The sequence below is a fragment of the Callorhinus ursinus genome, unplaced genomic scaffold (genome assembly GCF_003265705.2).
Source record: "Callorhinus ursinus isolate GAN/ISIS: 27379988/994484 unplaced genomic scaffold, GSC_fseal_2.0 scaffold34, whole genome shotgun sequence".
Classification (NCBI taxonomy): Eukaryota; Metazoa; Chordata; class Mammalia; order Carnivora; family Otariidae; genus Callorhinus; species Callorhinus ursinus.
The window spans coordinates 2,299,579-2,322,198 of record NW_027397096.1 but is presented as its reverse complement, the minus strand read 5'-3'; the positions used below and the strand labels follow the sequence as shown (position 1 = coordinate 2,322,198).

The window sequence follows — 22,620 nt, the reverse complement described above, 5'->3', positions numbered from 1 at the left end:
GAGACAGGAGTGGGGCCTGCAGGAGGGAAGCATTCCTGGCACTAGAGACAACAGCCTTGGGAGGGAGAACCCTGCATCCATGGGTAGGCACTGGGAGGCTAGAAAGGGCCAGTAGTGTTGCCAAGCTCTGGTCCTAACATGGCTTCCTTCCCTGTTTCTTGAGCGTGTGTGTGTGTGTGTGCGTGCGTGCATGCGTGTGTAGGGGTGAATGTGTGACTTGATCCCCCTCCTTTCCAAGTTCTTATTCCACAAGATTGGGGGACTAAGATGCTTTAAGAGGTTGGGTGGCTCTTGTCCAGAACGTCCTCTGTGTAGGACATTGCCTCACACTGACTCCAGCCAGTAAAAAAGACGTCTGTGGAGTGGGATCGGGAGCTGGGAGGCTGGGGATCAGGGGTATCATGGGGACATTTTAGCTGCAGGGGAGTTCCCGACTCCAGGGTACTTTCGTGCAGCACAGGCAGGGAACACAACGGAGCAGAGAACCGTGAAGCGTCACCTGTTGAGTTCTGCGTTGCTGGGCTGCCTGTGGGCTGAGGGAAGCGGGGGTGCTTTCGCTGGTGGGGTGCTGGCTCAGAAGGCAAGGAAGGGGCCGCGTGGTGGTGGAGAGGCCCATGGGGCAGTGTGTCTGCCCCTCCTCCAGATCTCCTAAGGCCTTAGAGATGAATCTTCTAGAAGCGGCAGCCACTGCGGTGACACCGTATTTGTTAGGCGCACCAGAGGGGAACCTACAGCTTCAGGGCCCACCTTATCTCCAGTCCTTGAACAGAACTGGGAGAAGGGCAGAGTTTTCCGTGGGGTGTGTGCCCACCTCCTCCCTCTTCGTTTGTTCCCCCCACTTGCCCACCCCCAAGTGGGAACAGAGCCGTGTGTGAGCCTGATTGGGGCTGCTCACTGCCTGAGAATTGCATCAGCCCCGCCCCGGCAGGCTGGAGCGGGAGCCTGTTGCTATGGTGACCACGAAGCTTCAAACCAGTGAGAAGGATGAGTTAGTCTAGTCGCAGGGTGTGGTCTTCTCGCCTCGCGGTTGCCATCATGTGACAAGCACATGCGCCTGTGGGTCTGTATTTCTCTTCCATGGGGAGATGTGTCATCTGCTTAGGTGGGCAGGATGGGGACAGCTGCTCCAAAAGCTGTGTGGGCATTGACCAGGTCTGGTGTGTGTGACCGGAAAACGCAAGTGGCTCCCTTAGCCCTCCTGCCTCATTCTGGAAACCGTGGGTGATTTGACGAAGTAAATCAGCTTCTGGGGGAAGGAAGGGATCCAGGATGTAATCTGTCACCCAGGACAGAGGGCAGCTCTGCATCCCAGCCAATAAAACCCGCCCAGGCTGTGTCGTGATATTTTTTTCTAAACCACCTGACAGAGCTCATCTTGCTAACGGTAATAGACGGCTTGGCCAAACCAGCACAGTACCTTGGTTCACATCTCTTCTCTCACGTTTTGCCTATCATGGGAAAGGAGGGGGAAAGTCCACATTCCAGCCTCATCAAGCACCTGCTGTGTGCCGGGTACTGCACTAAAATATTGCCTCGTCATTTTATATCTCCTTAGCTCTATGCTGGGAGTAGGTAATACTGTCCCCATTTTGCAGAGGAGCAGGCTCAGGGACCCAGAGAGTTTCAGGTGACTTGCTCAAAGAGTTAAACCTAAATCTCCGGACTTCATGTCCAGTGTTCTTTTGGATTCCAGATCCCGCTAGAATCAGGAATTCTTAGGATGTCTAGTAACGAAACGCCGTCTATCTTCTGTTCATAGTCCTTTCCTTGAGCTAACTAACTCATTTAACTGTCACAGAGCTCTGTGAAATAGTGGTATTATTATTATCGTCATTTTATAAAGGAGGAAACTCAAGAACAGAGAGGTTAAGCAAGTTGCCCAAGGTCACACAGCTACAACTGGGATTTGAATTTAGATAGCCTAGCTCCAGGGCCAGTACTGTCTTCGTGGTAACCATGGCAGTCTCTCCGCAGAGAAAACCACATGTTCTCTGTGGGGCACGGTGGACCGGAGCTGTTTCTGACTTCGGAATGGGAATACTGAGAGATGTGGGTGTTGCCTGCGGGCAGAGGAAAACCCAAGAAGCAGCGAGGTGGTATCAGCGCAGGGCACTGACAAAGCCCAGACTTGGCTCATTGACAGAGCTTGGGATTTCTGCCTGGGACCCTGTAGGGGTGAAGACTAATTGTCAGATGAATTCTCAGCAGAGAGGGGTCTGGTGACCTGGTCCAGGGTAAGATGGAGAACCAGGAGAACCACAGCCTGGCAATCCGATCCGACGTGTCGAGTTTATGAGTAATAGTAGTTAGTACTTAGGTGGTGCTGACACTTTTCTAAGTGCACTTTAGATGTAGTTACTCATTTCATCCTCACAGAAGCCCTGGGAGTTTGGGTGCCATTATTCTATTTTGAACATGAAACAGAAGCACAGAGATGTTAAGTGATGTGCCCGAGGTCACACAGCTGGTAAGAGGTAGAGCTGGGATTCAAGCCCAGGTAGTCTAGGTCCGGAGCATAAGCTCTTGACTACAGTGTCTGCTCTTACCTTCTGGACAGATGATAGGGAGTTAGCTTGTGTGGCCCACCCTGGGGAGTGTGTGTGTACACGTATGTGGGCGCGCGCGCACACACACACACACACACACACACACACACACACACACACACACACACACACACACACCCTAATATACCGGCAATGGGAGGGAAGGCTCAGGACTGCACTTCTGAGTTTCTGTGTGTTATGGCTGTGGCCTGTGCATTTGTGGGAGCTCAGGGAGACCTGTATTTGTGTGCACGAGGGCCCCTTCCTTCTTCCTTTCCTGCCTTTGTGGTTCCCAGGAGGCTGTGTGCTCTGCTGCCTCTGGTGTAGCGCTCTGGAACATATTGCTGCAGACTGCGCATCTGGATTGCTTACCTAATCCTGTTGAAGGGCCCCCAGCTCCCAGGAAGGAGCTTGGATCTAGGGCTAAGAGTGGACTGTGGCCCTAGAGGAGCAGGCAGTGACCTCTTAGTGTCTTTCCAAGGGCCAGGATTTGGGGGATAAATAATAATAATAATAATAATAATAATAATAATAATAATATCATCAACAATAACAACCCCTAACATTACTTACTACGTGCCAGGCACTGTTCTTAGTCCTTTCCTTGAGCTAACTAACTCATTTAACTGTCACAGAGCTCTGTGAAATAGTGGTATTATTATTATCGTCATTTTATAAAGGAGGAAACTCAAGAACAGAGAGGTTAAGCAAGTTGCCCAAGGTCACACAGCTACAACTGGGGTTTGAATTTAGATAGCCTAGCTCCAGGGCCAGTACTGTCAAAGCACTGTTCACTACTCTGCCACTTCATGGCTCCCAGAGGAAGCCTCCAGACCCTATAACCCTTCTCTTGCCCTCAATTCAGAATCTTGCTCTCATTTTCCTGGGAGACTGGGATGTGCCCACTTGCCTGCCTGGATGTCCTGTGTATGAGATGCAGCCTCTGCCAGCCAGGCCCTGGGTTTTGTGGGTATTGTGCCCCTTCTCTCCTCTCATGCTCACATGCCCAGGTGTGGAAGGGACAGTTCCAGAAGCTCTCCTAAGAGCAGAGATAATTGACCTTGGCCATTGCTGCTCCAGCCCCATCCCACCAGTCTGCCTGCACTCAGACGATCCAGTGTAAACACCTGGGGCCAGGCAGGTCCTGCCGGCCCTGCGGGCCCTGGCACCTGTCTCTCTTGGCCTGTCCTCTCTGGCCTGTGGTCTACAGCCACACTTGTCATGAGAGCCAAGTTGAAACATCTCTTTTTCCTTTCCCTCCCCCATCCCGTGTCAGCCCCTGGGCCATGTCTGGTCCTGAGCTTGATTCTTGGAGGAGACTTCCTTCCTGCGGGGGGTAAGGCTGGCATCTCTCACGGCCAGGGATAGGATGGAGCCATGTGGGTCTGAGTGAAGGGCTCGGGAGGTGGCAGAGGGGTGGGGGCAGAGCCAGGGGAAGTGGAGACCTGCGGGGGGAGTCGCATTTCCAGCTGTGACCCCTGGGTCATTCTGTGTGTTCTCCAGGACGTCGCTAAGGCAGGTTGAACGCTGTAACGGGTGCCCAGGTGCTGTCGGACGGGAGACGGAGGATTGAAATGGGAGCCGACAGGTGTCCGGCAGCCCCTGCCTAGGGCAGAGCCAGGCTTGTCGGGCACCAGGAAGTTGGCAGCAAAACAGAGATGGACTGTGGGCGTGGAACCTGCCTGTGTAACTCAGAAAGTGACTCCAAAGCCCTCTTTGGAAATTAAGTGGACTCCAGGCCTGGTTTAGTCCCCTTGCCCCCCTGCTGTTCCCCACGAAAGAGTTTCTGTCTCTGGTTCTCCTCCTTCTGCTCCGTCCTGTCTGCTTTTTTTGTTTAAATTACGTTTTAGTCTATTTTTAAATTGTGATAAAATACATAAACCAGAATTTACCATCGTAATCATTTTTCAGTACGCAGCTCGGTGGCATGAAGTAAACTCACGCTGTTGTGCAATCGTCCCCGCCATCCATCACCAGCACTCTTGTCGTCTTGCAAAACTGAAACTCTGCACCCCGACTGAGGCCCTGGCAACTATCATTCCACTTCCTGTCTCTGTGAATTTGACTGTTCTAAGTACCTCGTATAAGTGGAATCATACAGGATTTGTCTTTTTGTGACTGGCTTCTTTCACTCAGCATGATGTCCTCAAGATTCATTCACACTGTAGCGTGTGTCAGAATTTCTTTTCCTTTTTAAGGCTGGCTAGTATTCCATCGTGTGTATATTACCACGTCTACCTTTCGTTTATCCATTTGTCCGTCTTTAGAGACTTGGGTTTCTTCCACCTTTTGGCTGTTGTGAATAATGCTACAGTGACTATGGGTGTTGGCCTGTCTCCGGGCTTACTTCACACATCAGCAATGGGCCGTCCTTGGGGCTTGGTCAGGGATGGGCTTGCTAACCTTATCCTGGGAGAGTCGGTGGGTCACCAAGTTGGTGGGTCACCAAGTTGGTGGGAAGGCTTGGCCCTCTAGTGCCGGCTTCTACCAAACACTAAGCTGTTGATGCTCCTGGCACCAACCCACTTGCCTGAGGACATTCCAGATTTCCTTCCCCTCTGCCCTCAGAAGAGGTGCTGGGTTCCTGGTTCTCTCCTGAATTGGAGGAGGGTGGCCGTGGTTCACCATGAGCCTGGCATAGGGTGGTGTTAGGAGAAAGGAACTGTTGGGTACTGGGACGTGCATGTGGAGCTTCTTTGAGACTAGGGCTGGCTAGCCGACCTTACATGGAGTAGTTGGAGATGTTTTAGGGTCGCTGGTTATGCCGCAGAACCAACTCAGTCCTGGAATCCCCGTGACTTAACACCAGCACGGTTTATTGCTTGCTCACACCAGTGCATCACCGGTCGGCAAGGGCCTCTGCTCCACATGGTCACTCAGGGATCCAGTCAAATGGAGGCTGCCCCTTCTAAACCCACTGGCCTCCAAGTCACTGCAGCAGGAGAAGGAGAACAGAGGATTTTGCATGAGGGGTTACCAGAGCCGAGAGAGTTGAAAGGCATCGGGGCCTTGATGTGGATATTTGTCTGTATCTGTGTGCGTGTATGTGTGTGTGTGTGCATGTGTGTATAGTGTGTGTGCGTGTGGGCAAAGAGCAGAAACAAGCTGGCTGGGGGAACCGCAGTGCCCTTCCCCAGCTCAGCCCTCACCTGGCTCTGTACCGCTCCAGAGGAAAGGTGATTTGGTGGTTCAGGAAGAGGCCATTGACCTGGGGAGGTCCTCTCGGTGGATGACAAAAGGAAGTTGGAACAGGCAAAACCACTAACACTCTGGAGCTGAGGGGGCAGAGAAGGGCATGAATTTTGAGGCACCCTCATATGGCCCTGTCCAATAATAGAATGATTTTTAAGGTCCAGGGAAGCTCTGTAGAGAGCCAGCAGCTTGAGCTGAATGCTGGCGAGCCTGGCCTCCTGGCAGCCGTGGGCCAGAGATGTGTGGTGTTTCTGTGGATGTATGTGTGAGGGTGTGCAAGCATGTGCAAGCTGGGAATGTCTCGGCTGACTTCTGCAGAGAAGGGTAGGAGCCTGGGGCCACGTGGCCCTGGGATTGAAGGGAACCCCTGGGGTGGAGGGCAGGGCTCTTAGATTCTGATCCTGGGTGCCACCAAAGTACAAGGCTGCTCTAGGGGTCTTACTGACCCCTCTGGACCTTACATTACTTATCTGTTTCCTGAACTGTCCCTTCCTACTTCTCAGCACTAGATTGAGAGTCATTTGATTTTTCATAAATACTCTAGGGACTCATGAAACCGTATATGGGAGAGGGGTCTCCGAGGAGGCCATCCCAGGCGGTGGTAAGTGGGATTGGATTCGAAAGTCATTGTCATAATGGTCCTTTGATTCTCCCTCTTCACTGCCTCTTATCCATTACCCCTTCTGCCTCTTTGGGGCCAAGTAGCGTTTGCCACCAGCATGCCGGTAGAGGGGAAGAAGAGCCGAGCCTTAAATCAAATCAGTCCAGGATCATTACTAGTCATCAATCATGACAGTTCAGAGGGGAAGCTGGAGACCAGTTAAAGCTGTTAACTCTAACAAGGGTTAGAACTCCTGTAGGATTTGTCAGAGGGACCTCCCAGCCCCAGACCCGAAATAATTGAATTGGTTGTTATGGGAGGAGATTCAGAGGAGTTCCAGCGAATGGGATCAGCCCGTTGGTGGTTGGTTACCCAGCATCTGCTAGGTGAGCGCTCTCCAGACTCCTGCCACCTAGTGGGGGAAGCCGGAATAAACCAAAGGCCAAAGGAATGGGAATTTGACTTTCTTTGTAGAGGAATATTTTTTGTCTGATTGATTGAATGCTATACTATTTGTGAAATACTTTTCTTGTTTGGCATCTGATAATGCTCTTCAGAGCAGCCCCATGGAATGGGCAGGACAGCTGTGTCATCCCATTTCACAGTGAGAAAGCGGAGGCTTCCAAAGAATGAACAATTTGCTGCCAAGTCCAGAAAAGCTGGAACCAGAACCCAGATTTGTCTGACTTCTGGCCCCAGGCTTGACTCAGTGTAAACCACTGACTGGTAGTAGCAGTGGGGGGGCGCCCAGTCCTACTCAGGGTCCGTTCATTTCACTGCGTCTGGCACATAATAACGCAGGAGATGTTTGTTGAATGACCATTGCTCATTTACACAGAAAGATTTCCTCCATGATGGCAAGGTCATCTAACCATTCTGCACCAGTATTCCTATATGTTTGGTGGGCATATAACTGCTTTTTCTATAGAGCAATTAGAAATTCTAGGTCCCTGTGCCTGGGTGGGAGACTTGGTCCAAAGAGTAGACTTTAATTTTGAGGGTCAGTTGATTATTAGCCAGGTAGCCCTGGACAAGACCCAGAACCTCTTTGAGCCTCAGTTTCCCCCTGTGTAAAATGGGGGAGTAATATCCACCCTGACAACACCCACGTATTGTGAGATCTCACGTATTGTGAGATCTCGGCTGCGGGGTTGCTCTGTAGGCTATAAAACACGGTGCAGATAATAGTGTTTCTCTTTGATCTCTCTGAGCCTGGACACTGCTGAAGCCACCCTCTCTTCTCTGCCCAGGGCTGTCGGCAGGCCCCTGCTTCCCGCCCCGCTGCTTCTGCCCCAGCCACTGAACCCCACGGTGTAGGATTCCTTTGTCTCAGGCTTTGGGGCCCTGGCTTCTCCAGGTGGCCCCCATCTCTGCCTCCCTCCCCAAGGGAGCCTGGAGGTAGAGGATCTGATCGAATCTCCATGGCAACCCGAGAGGCCGAGCCGCACCCCCACAGGGGACAGGGAGTCCGTTCCCAGCAGCAAGGCCGAGCCAGAACCGAGTGCTCCAACTCCAGCTCTCCTGAGGCACCTCCAGGAACCAGCTGCCCCGTCATCTCTGCCCTTTCCTGGGTCAGTGCCCCTGCTCTGGGCCTACGTGAAGGCCTCCGGGTGAGGGGGCGGCTACCCTATGGTCCAGGTGGCTACTTGCAGGCCCTGCGTGAATGGGACAGAGGCTACCCAGCCCGCCTCCGGTGTACAAGCTGAGTAAAGCCCTTTATGTCTGCCTCCTTCGCCTCTTCCCAGTCCATTCCCCCTCCCAGTCCTTCATGACTTAATTCAAACCCCGCCTTTTGTGAGTAACCTTTCCACGTGGCCAGTGGCTTCCCAGGGCTGTTTCAGAGTTTGGTTTCATTCGACTCGGGGTCCTTGTCTTAATTGGGTGGTTCTCAGCCTTAGAATACATTAGAATCACCTGGGGAGATTATAACAGCCCTGATGCCCAGCGCCACCCCCCCAATTCAATATGGATCTCTGGAGTGGGAGCCAAATATGAGTAGTTTCCAGACTTTCCAGGGGATTCCAGTGCACAGTGAAGTTTGGAACTGGTGTCTTAAATTTGAAGATTTGTACTGTTTTGATGGCCTGGATGCCTTGCTCGAAGCTGAGCCTCCTGAACATAGGCTAATGGAGGAACAGTTGGGCCAGCCGATGGGAGCCTAGCCCAGGGGACTGTTTCCAAAGCCCTGGTTCTGTTTTTTGTTTTTCAAGGACTAGGAGATCCCTGAGGGCACTCACTGCGCAGGAAGAGGACCAATGTAGTAATGTAGTTACTGATTATATCAAGGGACACTCAGACCCTCCTCCAAATGGATCTCTTCCCTCCTGAGAGTTTGACACTGTTTCTTCCACCTGTGGGTCCTGACAGCAACCTGCCCAGATGATCTTTTCTCACTGTTCAGGTCGTACACGTTATGATGGTTAAAGCACCAGCCCTGGGGTCAGACTAGCTGTGTGCAGCCCCGTCTTCCACGAGCCAGCCGTTAAACCTTGGGCAAGTGACTTCACTCCCTGTGCCCTCCCTTCCTCAATTGTAAATGAGAATCGTAATGGTACTGCTTGCTTGGTTTTAAATTTTACATGTGGCTACTTGCGTAACCACCCCCCAGATCAAGATGGAGAATATTTCCAGCACCCCAGAAAGTTCCCTCCTGCCCTTTGCCAGTCAACACCCACTGCCTCCCACAGCCCGCCCCCGGGGAGCCACGAATGAGAATTTTTATCACCGATGATAGAGGAACACTTCATATGAATGGAATCCTGTGTGTGCACTCGTTCGTGTCTAGTCTCTTTTGTTCGGCATGTTTGTAAGATTTCTCCATCGCTGGGTGGCTTGGAAGATCAGGCGGTGCGCAGCCCAGGGCCCAGCACAGTCACGAATGACAGTGAGCCTGTGTAGGACCCTGCGGGGAGATCCCAGAGGGTGGGAACGCAGTCTGTGCCCCTGGACTCTGTGGTCACCCCATGCAGCATGTGGCACACGGAGACTTCTGATGTATCTGAAGACCTTTGATGCTGCTTTGGTGGATTGATGGTCAGGACTGGGCTGCCCTCGCTGGTGTCCCCAGGTTGCCCTTCCCCGTTCATCCTCTGTGAGCTCGAGAGCAGGTAATAAGCTTATCACCTAATATGAGCCTTCCTAGCACCCCTGCTAGGAGGGAAGGGCAGTTCCACACCTAGAACTTAACTTGATCCTGCACCCACAGGTTCTTAGAGTGGCCAAGAAGAGGTTGGAAAGATTCCCCAAACTACCCTCAGCCTCTGTTTTGGAGGTTAGGTGTACCAGGACGTATGTTTGGTTGTGTCCCTCCATCACGAGTGCTGGACAGCCTCAGGGGAAGGTTGTAAACAGCTTGACGCCTGTGTGCCTCCAGCCACTGGGGCACCCCTTCCTTCCCCCATTGCACCTACCAGAGCTTAGGATGGTGGAAATGAGGACTGGTCACTTGGGTTTGAACCTACCCCCGATAGGCCCAGCTCTCCACCTTGCCCCAAAAGAGCAAGTCTGAGGTCTCTGTGGTCTGTCACTGGTTGGCTGCCGTCCTCTCATCTGACCAGGCTCCATTACAGGCTTGGAGTAGGTAACCCTATGTTCACATGTGGTTCCAATCTGGATGACTCCTAGGAGATCTGGGGGTCCCAGGATTCTGCCTGCATTGTAACATAAGAGAGGAACATAGGCATCGGGCAGAATTATCTAAAGTTAGTGATATTTGGCAATGATGTGGCTGGCAAGACCCCACATTAGGGAATGGTCCAGATCAGCCGTCCCCACTGGGGGACTGCCTAACTCTTAGCCTGGTTCACGAGGCCTTCGGTGTGCGGGTCTGTGCCCACTTCTCCAGTGTTATCTGCCACCTCACCCTCCTGCTCACTCAGTGTTCTAGCCATGCTGAGCTATTTATAGTCCCCTTGAGGGGCCCTGCTGTTTTACATTTTGTGCCTTTGCCAAGCCTCTTCTCGTTGCCTAGAACTCTGCTCCCATCCCCATCCGCCTGGCAAGCTCCCACACATCCTTCAAGATTCAATTAATAATATTAATAATAGGCACTAAGATTTATAGGGTACTTACTATGTGCTAAGTGCTTTGTGTGCCTTATTCCAGTTCATCCTCAAAGCAGCCCTGGGCACTTGGCCCCTTCATCATCCTCTTTCACATTCACTGGGTTAACCAATATCCGTTCAGAGGTATCTGCCCTGTGCCAGGCACTCTCCTGAGCACAGAGAAGGATTAGGAAGTGATGGAGCCTGGATTGGAACCTAAGCTGGGGGACCCCAGGGTCTTGCTCTTAGGCACAGTAACAAACCACCTCCCTTTGAGTACCAGCTCAACTCTTCTAGCCACCCCTCACCCACACTGTTGCCTCCTCCCTCCTCTCTGCCTCACCTGTGAAGTCCTTCTGTCATGGCACCAAGGATGTCGTCTTGCTCATTGGACAGCCTTCCTCTGCTGGGCTGTAGGGGTATCACTTAGGAATGTGTCTATTTTAAGTGGCAGAAAATCCAACATTTAGGGGCTTGTATTTTTCCTTTCAGTAAAAAATGAGGTGAGCTCTTTCTGGCGTGGCTCAGTAGCTCAGCAGCATCAAGGGAACATCTGTGTTCTTTCTTGATCATTTACTCAGGTGGCAGTGTGGCCACTGTAGCTCCGGTTATCACACTTGAGTTCAAGGCAAGAAGTCCCTTTTTAATCACCAAAGCAAAGGCCTTCTCAGAGGCCCCATCATACTTTACTTGGGTCTCATGGACCAGAACGATGTCAAATGGCCACTCCTAGTTGTGAGAGAGTCAGAAAAAGCAAGCATCCTGCCTGGGACTGGGTCCTTTGCCACCTCATTTAAAACCAGGGTAAGGTAAGCAGGGATGAAGGGAAGCTGGATATTGGGTAGGAGACCAGCAGTATGTGCCAGTGTCCTAGAGAGCAGAGATCATGTATTAACTTCTCCCAAATTCTTAGAACCTGAATGCTTTATGATTGTTTTGTGCTGTTGCCTTGCATTTTATTCTATGCACATACAGACACTTTTATTTTTTTCAAACACTGTCATACTGTACACACTACTATTTCCCTTTTCAGTTAATAAAATCATCTACACCATCCGTATAATTTTAATGGCTACATAGTAGTCCATCTTGGAGAAATACTATACTTACGAGTTCCCTATAATCATTCAGTTTGTTTTTAATATTTCACAATCATAGACAGCCCCGCGATTAATAACCTTGCAACCTTATTTTTAGATACACTTCTCTTTTTTTAAATATTTTATTTATTTGAGAGAGAGAGAGGAAGAGCACAGAGGGAGAGGGAGAGGGAGAAGCAGACTCCCCGCTGAGTGGGCTGGATCCCAGGACCCTGGGATCATGACCTGAGCCAAAGGCAAACGCTTGACCGACTGAGCCACCCAGGCACCTCTGGATGCACTTCTAATTAATTTCTTAGGACATAGTCTTGGGTTATGCTGGGTTAAAAGCTGTGCCAACTATCAAAGCTTTTGAAACAAGTTACCAAACTGACTTCAAACAAGTTGTGCCATACCCTCCAAGAGTTTCTTTTTTAAAGGTTTTATTTTTTTTTATTTTTTAAAGATTTTATTTATTTATTTGACAGAGAGAGACATAGTGGGAGAGAGAACACAAGCAGGGGGAGTGGGAGAGGGAGAAGCAGGCTTCTCTCTGAGCAGGGAGCCCGATGCGGGGCTCGATCCCAGGACCCTGGGATCATGACCTGAGCCGAAGGCAGATGCTTAACAACTGAGCCACCCAGGCGCCCCTAAAGGTTTTACTTTAAGAGATCTCTATACCCAACGTGTGGCTCAAACTCACGACCCTGAGATCAAGAGTCGCATGGTCTACTGACTGAGCCAGCCAGGTGTCCTCATACCCTCCAGGAGTTTCTGAGGCTGCCTCTTCCCTGACAACTTTGAGTATTTTTTAACCTTGCTGATTTGATAGAAAAATTCCAAATACATATACATACATATATATGTGTGTGTGGGCGCTTGCATTGTCTTTGATGACATCTTAAATGTATATATACATTGAGAATGTGTAGTTCCCCACTTAATTTTCTCTTCATTTTTCTAACATTTAGAAAGTCGAAGTATTCACCTTTTTCTCATTTTGCAGAAGTTTGCAAAAGTGCTTCATATTCAGGAGATGAGGAAGTTCCTGGGAGAAGGGTGTAGCTGAGACGGATTCATGGGGTGGACAAGGGGTGAGGAGGTCTAGGGGTTCTAGGTCTAGGAACAGCATGTGTGAAGGTCCAGAGGGGAAAACAGTGCCGTGTGTCTGGGGAATATATTAATTTCACAGGGGTGCCATAAAAAAGTTACCACAAACTTGGTGGCTTAAAACAACAGAAATGTATTTTCTCGCAGTCTAGAGACCAGAATCCAAAATCAAGGTGTTGGCAGGGCAGTGCCCCTTGCTGAGATTGTAGGGGGTGAATTCTTGCTTGCTTCTTCCCATCTCTGGTGGCTCCAGGCATTCCTCGGCTTTTGGCAACCTAACTCCCAATCTCTGTCTCCGTCTTCACGTGGCCTTCTGTGCATCTGCGTCCTCTCTCCTTCTGTCTCCCATAAGGACACATCATCAGACTTAGGACCCACTCAGTTAATCTAAGAAAATCTCATCTCGAGATCTTCAACTTAATGACATCTGCAAATACCCTCTTTCCAAATAAGGTCACATTCACAGGGACTGAGGTTAAGATTTGAATATTTATATATATTTGAGGGCTACTATAGAACCCACCGCAGGGACCAGGAAGATGTCTGATATTACTCGGCAGCAGAGTATGAGCCTGTAAAGGTAGATTCAGGTGCTGGCCATAAAGGGCCTCGAGCTGGGGCATTTGAGAGATTTACCCTTGAAGTGAATGGAGAACTGTTGAATTTCGAACAGGGAAGAAACACTATCAGATTTTCAGTCTGGGTCATGGGGCAGTAGTGTTGGAATTGTCTTTGTAAGAGCTGGTGAGGGTGGGGAAGTGGTTGAGGAGTGGAGATAGTTCAGGATATAGAAGATGAGGAGTAGGAAGAGGGGGGGATCTAGAATGATCCCTAGGTTTCCAACTTGAGCAATCTAGCACATTACTGTCAGGAAAAGGGTGGATTTGAGGCTCCTGAGGATGGAGATGTCCAGAAACCAATCAAAGAGATGGGTCTACAGCCCAGACCTCTCCCTGGCGTGTAAATAAAATTTGGGAGAGGGAGCAAAGCAGGGATGACAGAAGCTTGGAGAACACCAATTTCTCCCTATTATTTTATTATGAAAATTTTCAAACATACATAAAAGTGTAAAGAATTGTACGGTGGGGGGCTCCTGGCTGGCTCAGTCAGTGGAGCAGTTGACTCTTAATCTCAGGGTCATGAGTTCATGAGTTCATGACATGGAGTTGGGCGTGGAGCCTACTTAAAATTGAAAAAAAAAAATTGTTCAGTGAACACCCATGTACCCACCATCTAGAGTCTATAATTATCTGTACTTTTTGGATGTTTTCTGTTTTCTACACTTGCTTTATCATACCTCTCTCCATTCCTTTGAGCATCATCAATCCATCTTGTTTTTTATGTGTTTCAGATAGCAGTACACTTCACTTCAACACTTAAGCCTGAATGTCATTAACTAGATAGAGTTCAGTGTTTAGCGAAATGCACAAATCTTAAGCGTATTTTACGAAGGTGATGAATGCATCCTATGTACTCCAAATCCCTTTCAAGATACAGAACATTTTTTAAAGATTTATTTATTTATTTTAGAGAGAGAGAGAGAGAGAGAGAGTTCACACACAAGAGGGGGAGAGACAGTGGGAGAGAGTTCTCAAGCAGACTTCCCGATGAGCACACAGCCCGACGCAGGGCTTGATCCCATGACTCCAAGATCATGACCTGAGCCGAAATCAAGAGTCAGATGCTTAGCCGACTGAGCCCCCCAAGATATAGAACATTTCTATCACCTTGAAAGTTCCCTGCGCCCCTTACAATCAGCTACTGTCTCTATTCCAACCCCAGAGGTAACCACTGTTTTCTTTTTTATTTTTAACCATAGAGTAGTTTTGTCTGTTCTAGAACGTCGTGTATGTGGACCATACAGGATAAGCTCCTTGGTGTCTGACTTCTTTTACTTGGCATAATGCCTGTAAGAGTTATTTCTGTTATTGCATGTATCAGTAGTTTGTCCCTTTTTACTGGTGAGCAATATTCCATTGTAAGGATATTTAAAGAATACCCATTTTCAAGGGGTGGGCAGAGACTTAGAGACCAAGGAGACTTAGAAGGAACAGGGAAGGCGGTAGGAAAAGCACCTAGACAGAATGTCAAGGAATATCATCTGGATCAGTTACAATTAAGTTTGAGTACATGTAACATAAAAGCTAAATAACAGTGGCTTAAATCACATGAACATTTTTTTCTCTCATGTAAAAGAAGTCTGGGGGCACTTGGCTCAGTTTGTTAAGCATATACCTTTGGCTCAGGTCACAATCCTGGGGTCATGGGATCGAGGCCTGTGTCAGGCTCCCTGCTCAGCAGAGAGCCTGCTTCTCCTTCTCCCTCTGCTTCTCCACCCCCTCCCCCACTCATGCTCTCTCTATCTGTGAAATAAATACAATCTTAAAAAAAAAGAAGAAGAAGTCTGGAGGTAGGCAGTCCTGGAGTGGTATGGCAGCTCATCATGCCATCACCAGCCCAGGCTCCTAGCTTTCTGCTCAGCTAGCTTCAGCGCTGGCTTCAATCCTCAGTGTCACCTCATGGCTTAATATGGCTGCTGGAGCTCCAGCCATTCCATCTACTTTCCAAACTGGCAATAGAAGGAGAAAACATGGGAGCGGGGCGAGGTGTGGCGTACCTTCCAACTAAACCAATTGTTTTTAGCAGCCTTCCTCAAAGTTTCACACATATCCACTTAACATCTCATTGGCTGGAATTTAATCACGTGGTCCCCACCACTAGGGAAAGTAGTCTTTTAGTTAGCCACTGGGCACACTGCCACTCCAAATACAATGATATTTCTGTTACTAGGAGGGGAAACGGATATTGGCTGTTAACAGCCTCCTCTGCCTTCTCTCTTTTGAGACCTGGAGGCCAAGCCTTTGTATCCAAGGCCTCTCATAAACTGAAGCCTGTACTTGGTAGATTTCCGTCCTCCTGAGTCCCCAGGGCTCCTTCCTTCTCTAAGGGTTGGTTTCTCTGTCTTTTCTATAGCCTTTGTATCCCTTCTCCTGGTAGGGGCTCTCCTGGGTCTCTGACTGACTTCCTGGGCTGTTAGTTTTACAGAGGGTGGAATGAAAGAGAAAGTATGTAAGAACATTTGCAGAGAGCTCTGTGTGCACTTTCCTCCACTCCTGGGCTGGCACCCCTCCCTCCTGTCTTTGGTTAGCCTCCCCTGACCAGGAGAGCTGTGGAAGTAGACTTCTCTGGAAGTTAGAAACTCAAAGGGAAAGGACGGCATTCGGAGACAGACAGACAGACCTGGGTTCAGATCCTTTCTGGGCAAATCTTTCTGAGACTCCCTGACCTTGTCCGTAAATTGGGGATGGAAACAACAGCCTTACAGGTGTAGCTAGGTTAAGAGAAGTGGGAGATGCCGGCCCACGGCTGCCCCTCTGATGAGGATGAATTGGAGCTTCTGCGGATCTGGTCCTGTGACCTCTGGGAATATAGGTCAGTGTGCAGGAGAGTCAGCATGGCCTGCTGGAATCTGAACTTTCAGCGAGGCCCGGGTTCACCATAGCTCACACCCCTGGCCTCGACTCCAGGCCCCAACAGGCCAGCCTGGAGCCTCCTGGAGGAGAGGTGGCAGGTTAACGTGATGTTTCATTCCCTCCTTACGTTTCTCACCAGACAGCCGGGCCCCCTTACAGTGCCAGACTTGGGCCGACTGGATGCTGCGGCTTCTCTCCCTTCCTTCTGCCCCCTGGAAATAGCAGAATCGGCTCACCCCCTGCCAGCCTCATGCATAGGCCCTGTGTCCTCCCGTCAGCGGGCCCCATCTCCGTGTGCATGGCATACACACATAATAGCTCACATCCTGTGACAGCTTAATGGGCCGTCAGCACAGGGACTGGAGAGAAAGTCAGAGGGAGCAGGTGCAGCGAGCCCGGGGGAAGCTCTCAGCTGCCAAAGGGCCAGATTGGACTGAGTATAGCTGTGGCCAGGCGCCCTGGTGACCTGTTGACACCGTTCTCAGGCTGCTGGCTGCCCAGGGGCTGGTATGTTGTGACAGGAGGAGCCAGGGCCCCGTGGAGAATTTGGCTCAAGCCTGAGACCTGAGAGGGACAGTGCATTCCTCTGCTCATTCATTCCCTCCACACACGTTTCCTGAGATCCTGCTGCACGTGGGTTCTGGGCACACAGCGATGACCGAGACACCCACTTCCCGCCCCAGGGCCACAAGGACGACTGGGCAAGTTCAACAGGGGCACTAGAAGGCCACATTGCTGTCGTTCTGAGACAAGACGCCAGGGAGGACAGCCTGGAAGTAATGTCATCTGAGCAGATGATGGGACGAGGCCCAGACGGCGGGTGAGGGGCCGTGAGAGGGTCGCTCGTGCCGCTGCAGGAGAGACCCCCCCCGTTGGTGGAGCTAGGGGGCCTTTCTGAGGGGCTGTGCCCCCATGGGCCCGGCCCCCCGTGCCCGGGAGGGACATCTGTGCGTGGGCTCTGCCGCCTGGTCGGGTTCATGGCAGCTCGACTTCCCTGCAGCCTTTTCTTCCCTCACCTCTGAAGGGGGCCTCCACTGAAATTACAGAAGTAAGCACCAGCTTTTGAGTCTGCTATTAAACCATGTCCCTGCCAGGCCTCGGGGCCACCTTCTCGCCCACACTCGGCCAGCCCTGGGCTCCATCGTGCGCAGGGGCCTTGTTCAGAGGAGTGAGGGCTCCCTGGGTGCAGGGCCTCAGCCCTGCACCCTGAAGCCCGCTCTGCCCCCCACACCCGGGATCAGCTCAGTGTACAAATGGTACCCAAGGAGGAGGGGCTCAGGAAGTGACATCGCTTGGCCCGCCCCACCTCCTTATTCCCTATAAAAAGCAAAATGGTGACTCAGAGAGGAGAGTTGGAAGCGTCCTGCCTCCCGCTCTCTCTGTGAATTTTTAGACTTGGAATTAGGCAGGAGGCAAAGGAAACAGCGGCTCAAAATCCGCGACTGACATGCTATTAAGCGGGTGACAACAGTGGAGCCGCTCCCCCCCCCCCCGACTCCCAGCAGCCCCTGAGCTGCAGCCGCGGTTTCTGCTGGCGCTCCCCAGCCCCTCACGAGGCCCGGGCCCCCCGCGCAGCCCCCACCCGGGCCAGGCCGCGCATGCGGCGGCGGGGGGCATGGCCGCCGGGGGTCGCCGCCGGCGCCCACTGCGCTACCAGTCCCTGGCAGCCCTTGTGGAGGACTCTCAGTGGCCTTTCTTGTTCCTTGTCTCAGACTTCAGCTACGGGACAGACGACTACGACGGAGAGGGGAATGAGGAGCAGAAGGGGCCCCCGGAGGGCTCGGAGACCATGCCGTACATCGACGAGTCGCCCACCATGTCACCCCAGCTCAGTGCCCGTGGCCAGGGCGGCGGGGACAGCATCTCCCCCACCCCACCCGAGGGGCTGGCACCTGGGGTAGGTACACCTGCTTTTCCTTCTGGGCTGGAGAAGTGGGGGTTCTCGGAGAGAGGGGCAGGCAAGCATGAGGGTCATGGGGCCAGGCTCTGCTTAGGATGCTCCTGGGGGAGCAGCGCTGGGGAAACGTGGACCTGGATGTTCTTGGTGGCCTCGTCATCTCATTCCGGTCCTGGGCCCCTCGCAGACTAGGCTCTCCACCCCCTCCCTACCTGCTGCTCTCTCTGCCACCCCTGCACCTGTCTCTGCCTCCTCTACCAGTCATCTGCTTCCCTGGACACCCTCACTTCCTCTCTCAGCTTTCTCTTCCAGCCCCTCTCGAGCAGGATGGGGCCTGGTGGGGGGGGGAGGGAACCAGCTTTTCTCTGTGGGCCGGAGCTGGGCAGGGGCTGCACACGTGACCCGTGGGCTGTAGATGTCCAGATGCCGGCTCAGCAAAGCAAGGCTGGTCTCCGTGCTCTCTGCAGGGTGGAGTGAGCTGCTCCGGCAGCATTCCCCGAAGATCAAGGGCCCCATTCTGCCCTCCTCTGGTGACTCTGGAAGGGAATGAGCCCTAATGGTGTCCCCCTCTCCTCTTGTTGACTGATGGGAGCTCTGCTCCAAAGAGAAGCATTTTATAAGGAATATTAAGTATGTGCTTTGAGACAGGCTGGGAGGTTTGCAAGCCTTGTAATGAATGCTGTTTCTGGCCGGAGGGCCCGGCTCCCTCTGCGCCCAGCTTGTACGTGAGCACCTGAGACAGGAGCAAGCGAGACGGAGGAGTTCCTGGGGGCTGTTTTTCTGGAGTTGGAGAGAATCAAAGCCGTTCCTCCGTGTGGGGGTGGGGGTGGGCCTTGGAGGGCCTGGTCCTGCTCTGCTCAGTAGAGGGCTTGTCCAGGTGTGTTTTGGGGGTCTCCTTTTTTCCCTCTCATACCCCCGAGGAGCAGTCACTGAGGTGCCTTGGGATACTTGTTACCCTCCTGAAGGGCCCGGCAATCCCCACTCCAGCAGGAGGGCTGCCTGGACTCTAGCATTTCTGGAGAACCCCCTGCTTCTTTCCCTCGCAGCCTCCTTGGCCACCCTCCGCCCCTCTACAGAGCTCTCACCCCCTCTTCGCACATGGGGTGGTTGTTATAGCCTTTGGCAACAAGGGCCTTGGCAACCAGCTTCCCACTTGGGGAAAGCCACATTGTTGCCATGGCAACAGAGGCCGAGGCAGAGCTTAGCGGCTGCCAGGCATTTCGAGTTTGGAAACGGATGGTGGGGGCAGGTGGGAGGTGGAGGGGGCGGCTGAGGTTCAGGACCTCCCCCCCAGCTGGCATTCTGGGATGTTGTCCTGTCCTCCCTAAGGAAGGTGAGAGACCACCGTCTTGGACAGACAGGGTAGGGTTTTTCTACTGATGAAGGAGGGAGTATTCTGGGACCTGAACTGAGGCCAACCAGGGAAACGAGAAAACTCTTGCTTCTCATCTCTGCCTTTGGGTCTCTGACCAAACAGAGCTCAGAGGACCCCTGCAGGACTTAGCTGTTACCCACTAGGAGCAGGTGCAGGAAGATTCACTGTAGGACCCAACCCAGGACCAGGAATGTGGGCCAAGAGTTGAGAACGTGCGGCCGAATAGAGCTGCAGGTGGAAAGAAAAGCACCTTTGCCCTTTTCTTCCTCCCTCTCTGCCTTCCTCCTTTCTCCCTGTCCCGGTTCCTTCCCTCATCACATGACCCCCTTGCTGGAGTGCTTGTCCATCGGTTTTTAGATTCCTTGGTGAAAGGTCCTGTTGGATGCTTTCTCCAGTGAAACAGGCACAACGGGAGACCCACCCCACCCCTTGCCTGGAGCGCAGAGGCTTTGGCGCAGTGACTTTTTTCTCTTTGTGGCTGCTCGTTTTGCTCGGTGGCTCACGAGGGAATCACTTGGTTTGAGGACTTTGAAATCCACAGATGCTACAGTGACAACTGACTAAAGGGCTTGGGGCTTGGGAACCCCAGAATCGATTTTTTTACACCATTGGCTACAAGACATGCTAGGGGTGGGGAGCATTTACCCAACTTGGGGATCCTGGTGAAGATTCCAGCCCCGTGCACCTCCCTGCCTGCGGGCCTCGCCGCCCCCGTGCACCCCCTCCCGACCTGCAGGCCTCCCTTCCTCTCCCCTCCCCGCGGGCCTCCCCTCCTAGAGTCAGTTGCATTTCCCCCGCTTTCCGCTGGGTCACTGGCCCCATCTAGTGGACTCTGCAACTATTGCTGTTTACATTGGGGTGCTGGAGAGAGTTGACACACCCCTTCCTGAGTACTTGGGGGTTGTTTTGGTTAAAAAAAAAAAAAGAAAACCAAGGTTTCTGCTACTTGGCTCTGTTCATTTGGCTAGGCAGGGCCCCTCCCTGCCAGGCTTCCTGTTGGGGCCTTGGGAACCAAGGGGACTTTTGGACTAAATCAGACAATTGTTCTAGATATTCAGATGTCAGTCCTCTGGCAGCTGGGCATTTCATACCCAAATATGCAGCCAACTTGTTCCGGGAAGTCTAAGGTTTGGTCTTTGTATTTGGTCAGGGTTCTCCAGAGAAACAGAACCAATAGGATGCCTATCTGCATCTGCAGCTGCATCTAGATTTAGATCTATAGAGAGATTTATAAGGAATTGGCACACTTTGGGGCATCTGGGTGGCTCAGTCATTAAGCGTCTGCTTTCAGCTTGGATCATGATCCCGGGGTGCTGGGACCGAGCCCCACATCGGGCTCCCTGCTCGGCAGGAGGCCTGCTTCTCCCTCTCCCACTCCCTCTGCTTGTGTTCCCTCTCTCGTTTTGTCTCTCTGTCAAATAAATAAAATCTTTAAAAAAAAAAAAGGAATTGGCGCACTTCATTATGGAGGCCAGGAAGTCCCAAGACCTGCAGTCAGCAAGCTAGACACGGAGGAATGATGTATAGTTAGTTCTATGTTGAGCCTAAAGGCCTGAGAACAGCAGAGCCTGATGGTGTAAGTTGCAGCTGAAGCCAGCAGGCTCAAAACCCAAGAAGAGTCAGTGTTTCAGGCTGCATCTAAAGCCTGGAAGAGACTCATGTCTTAGCTCAACTAGCAGGACGGGTTCCCTCCTATTCAGCCTTTTTGTTCTATTTGGGTCTCCAGTGGATTAGATGAGGCCCACCACCCACATTAGGGAGAGCAATGGGCTTTACCCAGTCACCTGATTCAAATGTTAATTTCACTCAGAAATGCGCTCACTGACACACCCAGAATAATTTTGACCAAATATCCGGGTACCCATGGCCCAGTCAGGTTGACACATAAGTGTAACCATCGTAACAGTCTTAATCAGCGCCCAGAGAATGGAAGGAACATGAGCTTTGACTAGATGAACACCTGCTACTCTCTAGCTGTGAGGCACTGGACAACTGTCATAACCCCTCTGAGCCTCACTTTCCTCATCTTTATTTTTTTATTTTATTTTAAGATTTTATTTATTTGAGAGAGAGAGTGTGAAGGTTGGGGCAGAGGGAGATGGAGAGAGAGAATCTCATGCAGATTCCATGCTGAGCATGGAGCCCAATGTGGGACTCGATCTCACGACCCTGAGATCATAACCTGAGCCAAAATCAAGAGTCGGACGCTTAACCGACTGAGCCACCCAGGTGCCCCTTGCTCATCTTTAAATAGGACCAACTACCCGAAGGATTGTTGAGAGGAGGGACTGAGATAGCTCAGGGTAAAGCCCACAGCACTGGGTCTGGCTCATCCTGATGCTCAGTCCTTGGTGACTGGGACCCACAAGACTTTTCTTGACAGCTTTTGAAGCCAAGACCATTGCAAGGACCTAGGCTGATGATATTTGCTAGACAACAACTGAATCTGCTTTTTGCAACCTCCTTTCTGGGGTTGGATCAGTCCTGCCAGGTATGGTAGCCCAGATGAAGCCAGGTCCCTATCGTGTTGGCAGGATAGACACATACTCCTCACTTCCCAACACACCCCTAAGGCCTTGCTCTGCTGCGCTTGTCGTAGATATGCCCCAGCTGTGCAGCCCACCAGGCATCGGGGTGAAAGCTGAGGCTCTGCCCTGCAGACCCCTCACGCTCCTCAAGCCCAAGCTGAGCAGAGCTCCTTCATAGGGCCAGGGCCCCATACCACTGCTGGCTCCATTCAGCGGAGAGTGCCTGCTTTCACCTTGGGAAGGAAGGGCAGGGACTCTTGATCTCAGCTAAGAAGTAGGGGCACACTTTCCTCTGCCGGGACCATGGTCTGACAGAAAAGCTTCAGACTCCTCTGTCTCCCCTCTTGGGAGACGCCTTAAAAAGTGGAAACAAGGCAAAGATCTGGGTGTCCTCTCACTGCTAGCACTTTCTAGCTGTATGGCCTGAGGGATGTCCCTCATCCTGCCTGGGCTCCAGGTTACTAGTCTGTAAAGGGAAGATACTGAGAATTTCCTCCTTCCCGACCTCACACAGTCGGCGTGAGGTTTCCATAAGACAGTGTTTAGGCAGAGCATTTTGCCTAAAGTTTGTACACGTGTGGGTGGAACTGCTCAGTGTCAAACTCATTCTGTAGTTCCTGGGGCACCCAGAGGCAGTCCAGAGGTTTCGAATAAAAGGCTGAATTGAGGGGTTCAGACTTGAGCTAGCAGGAGAATCCAAAGTAAGGGTGGTGGAGTGTTGAAAGGATCACCTTTGTCCACCTTTGTCTTTCTGGTCTCCCCGACCCCCTCCTCGC

At 51.7% G+C, this 22,620-nt stretch overlaps 1 protein-coding gene across 3 annotated transcripts in view; it reads left to right on the top strand.

Annotated features, from left to right (window-relative positions):
* ABR (ABR activator of RhoGEF and GTPase) overlaps positions 1–22,620 on the top strand; it is a 172,003-nt gene that overhangs the window by 63,697 nt on the left and 85,686 nt on the right. For all 3 annotated transcript variants that reach the window (XM_025851259.2, XM_025851261.2, XM_025851260.2), the window contains exon 2: positions 17,757–17,941. In XM_025851259.2, coding sequence (XP_025707044.1) covers positions 17,757–17,941 — 185 coding nt within the window. The remainder of the gene's footprint in view (positions 1–17,756; positions 17,942–22,620) is intronic.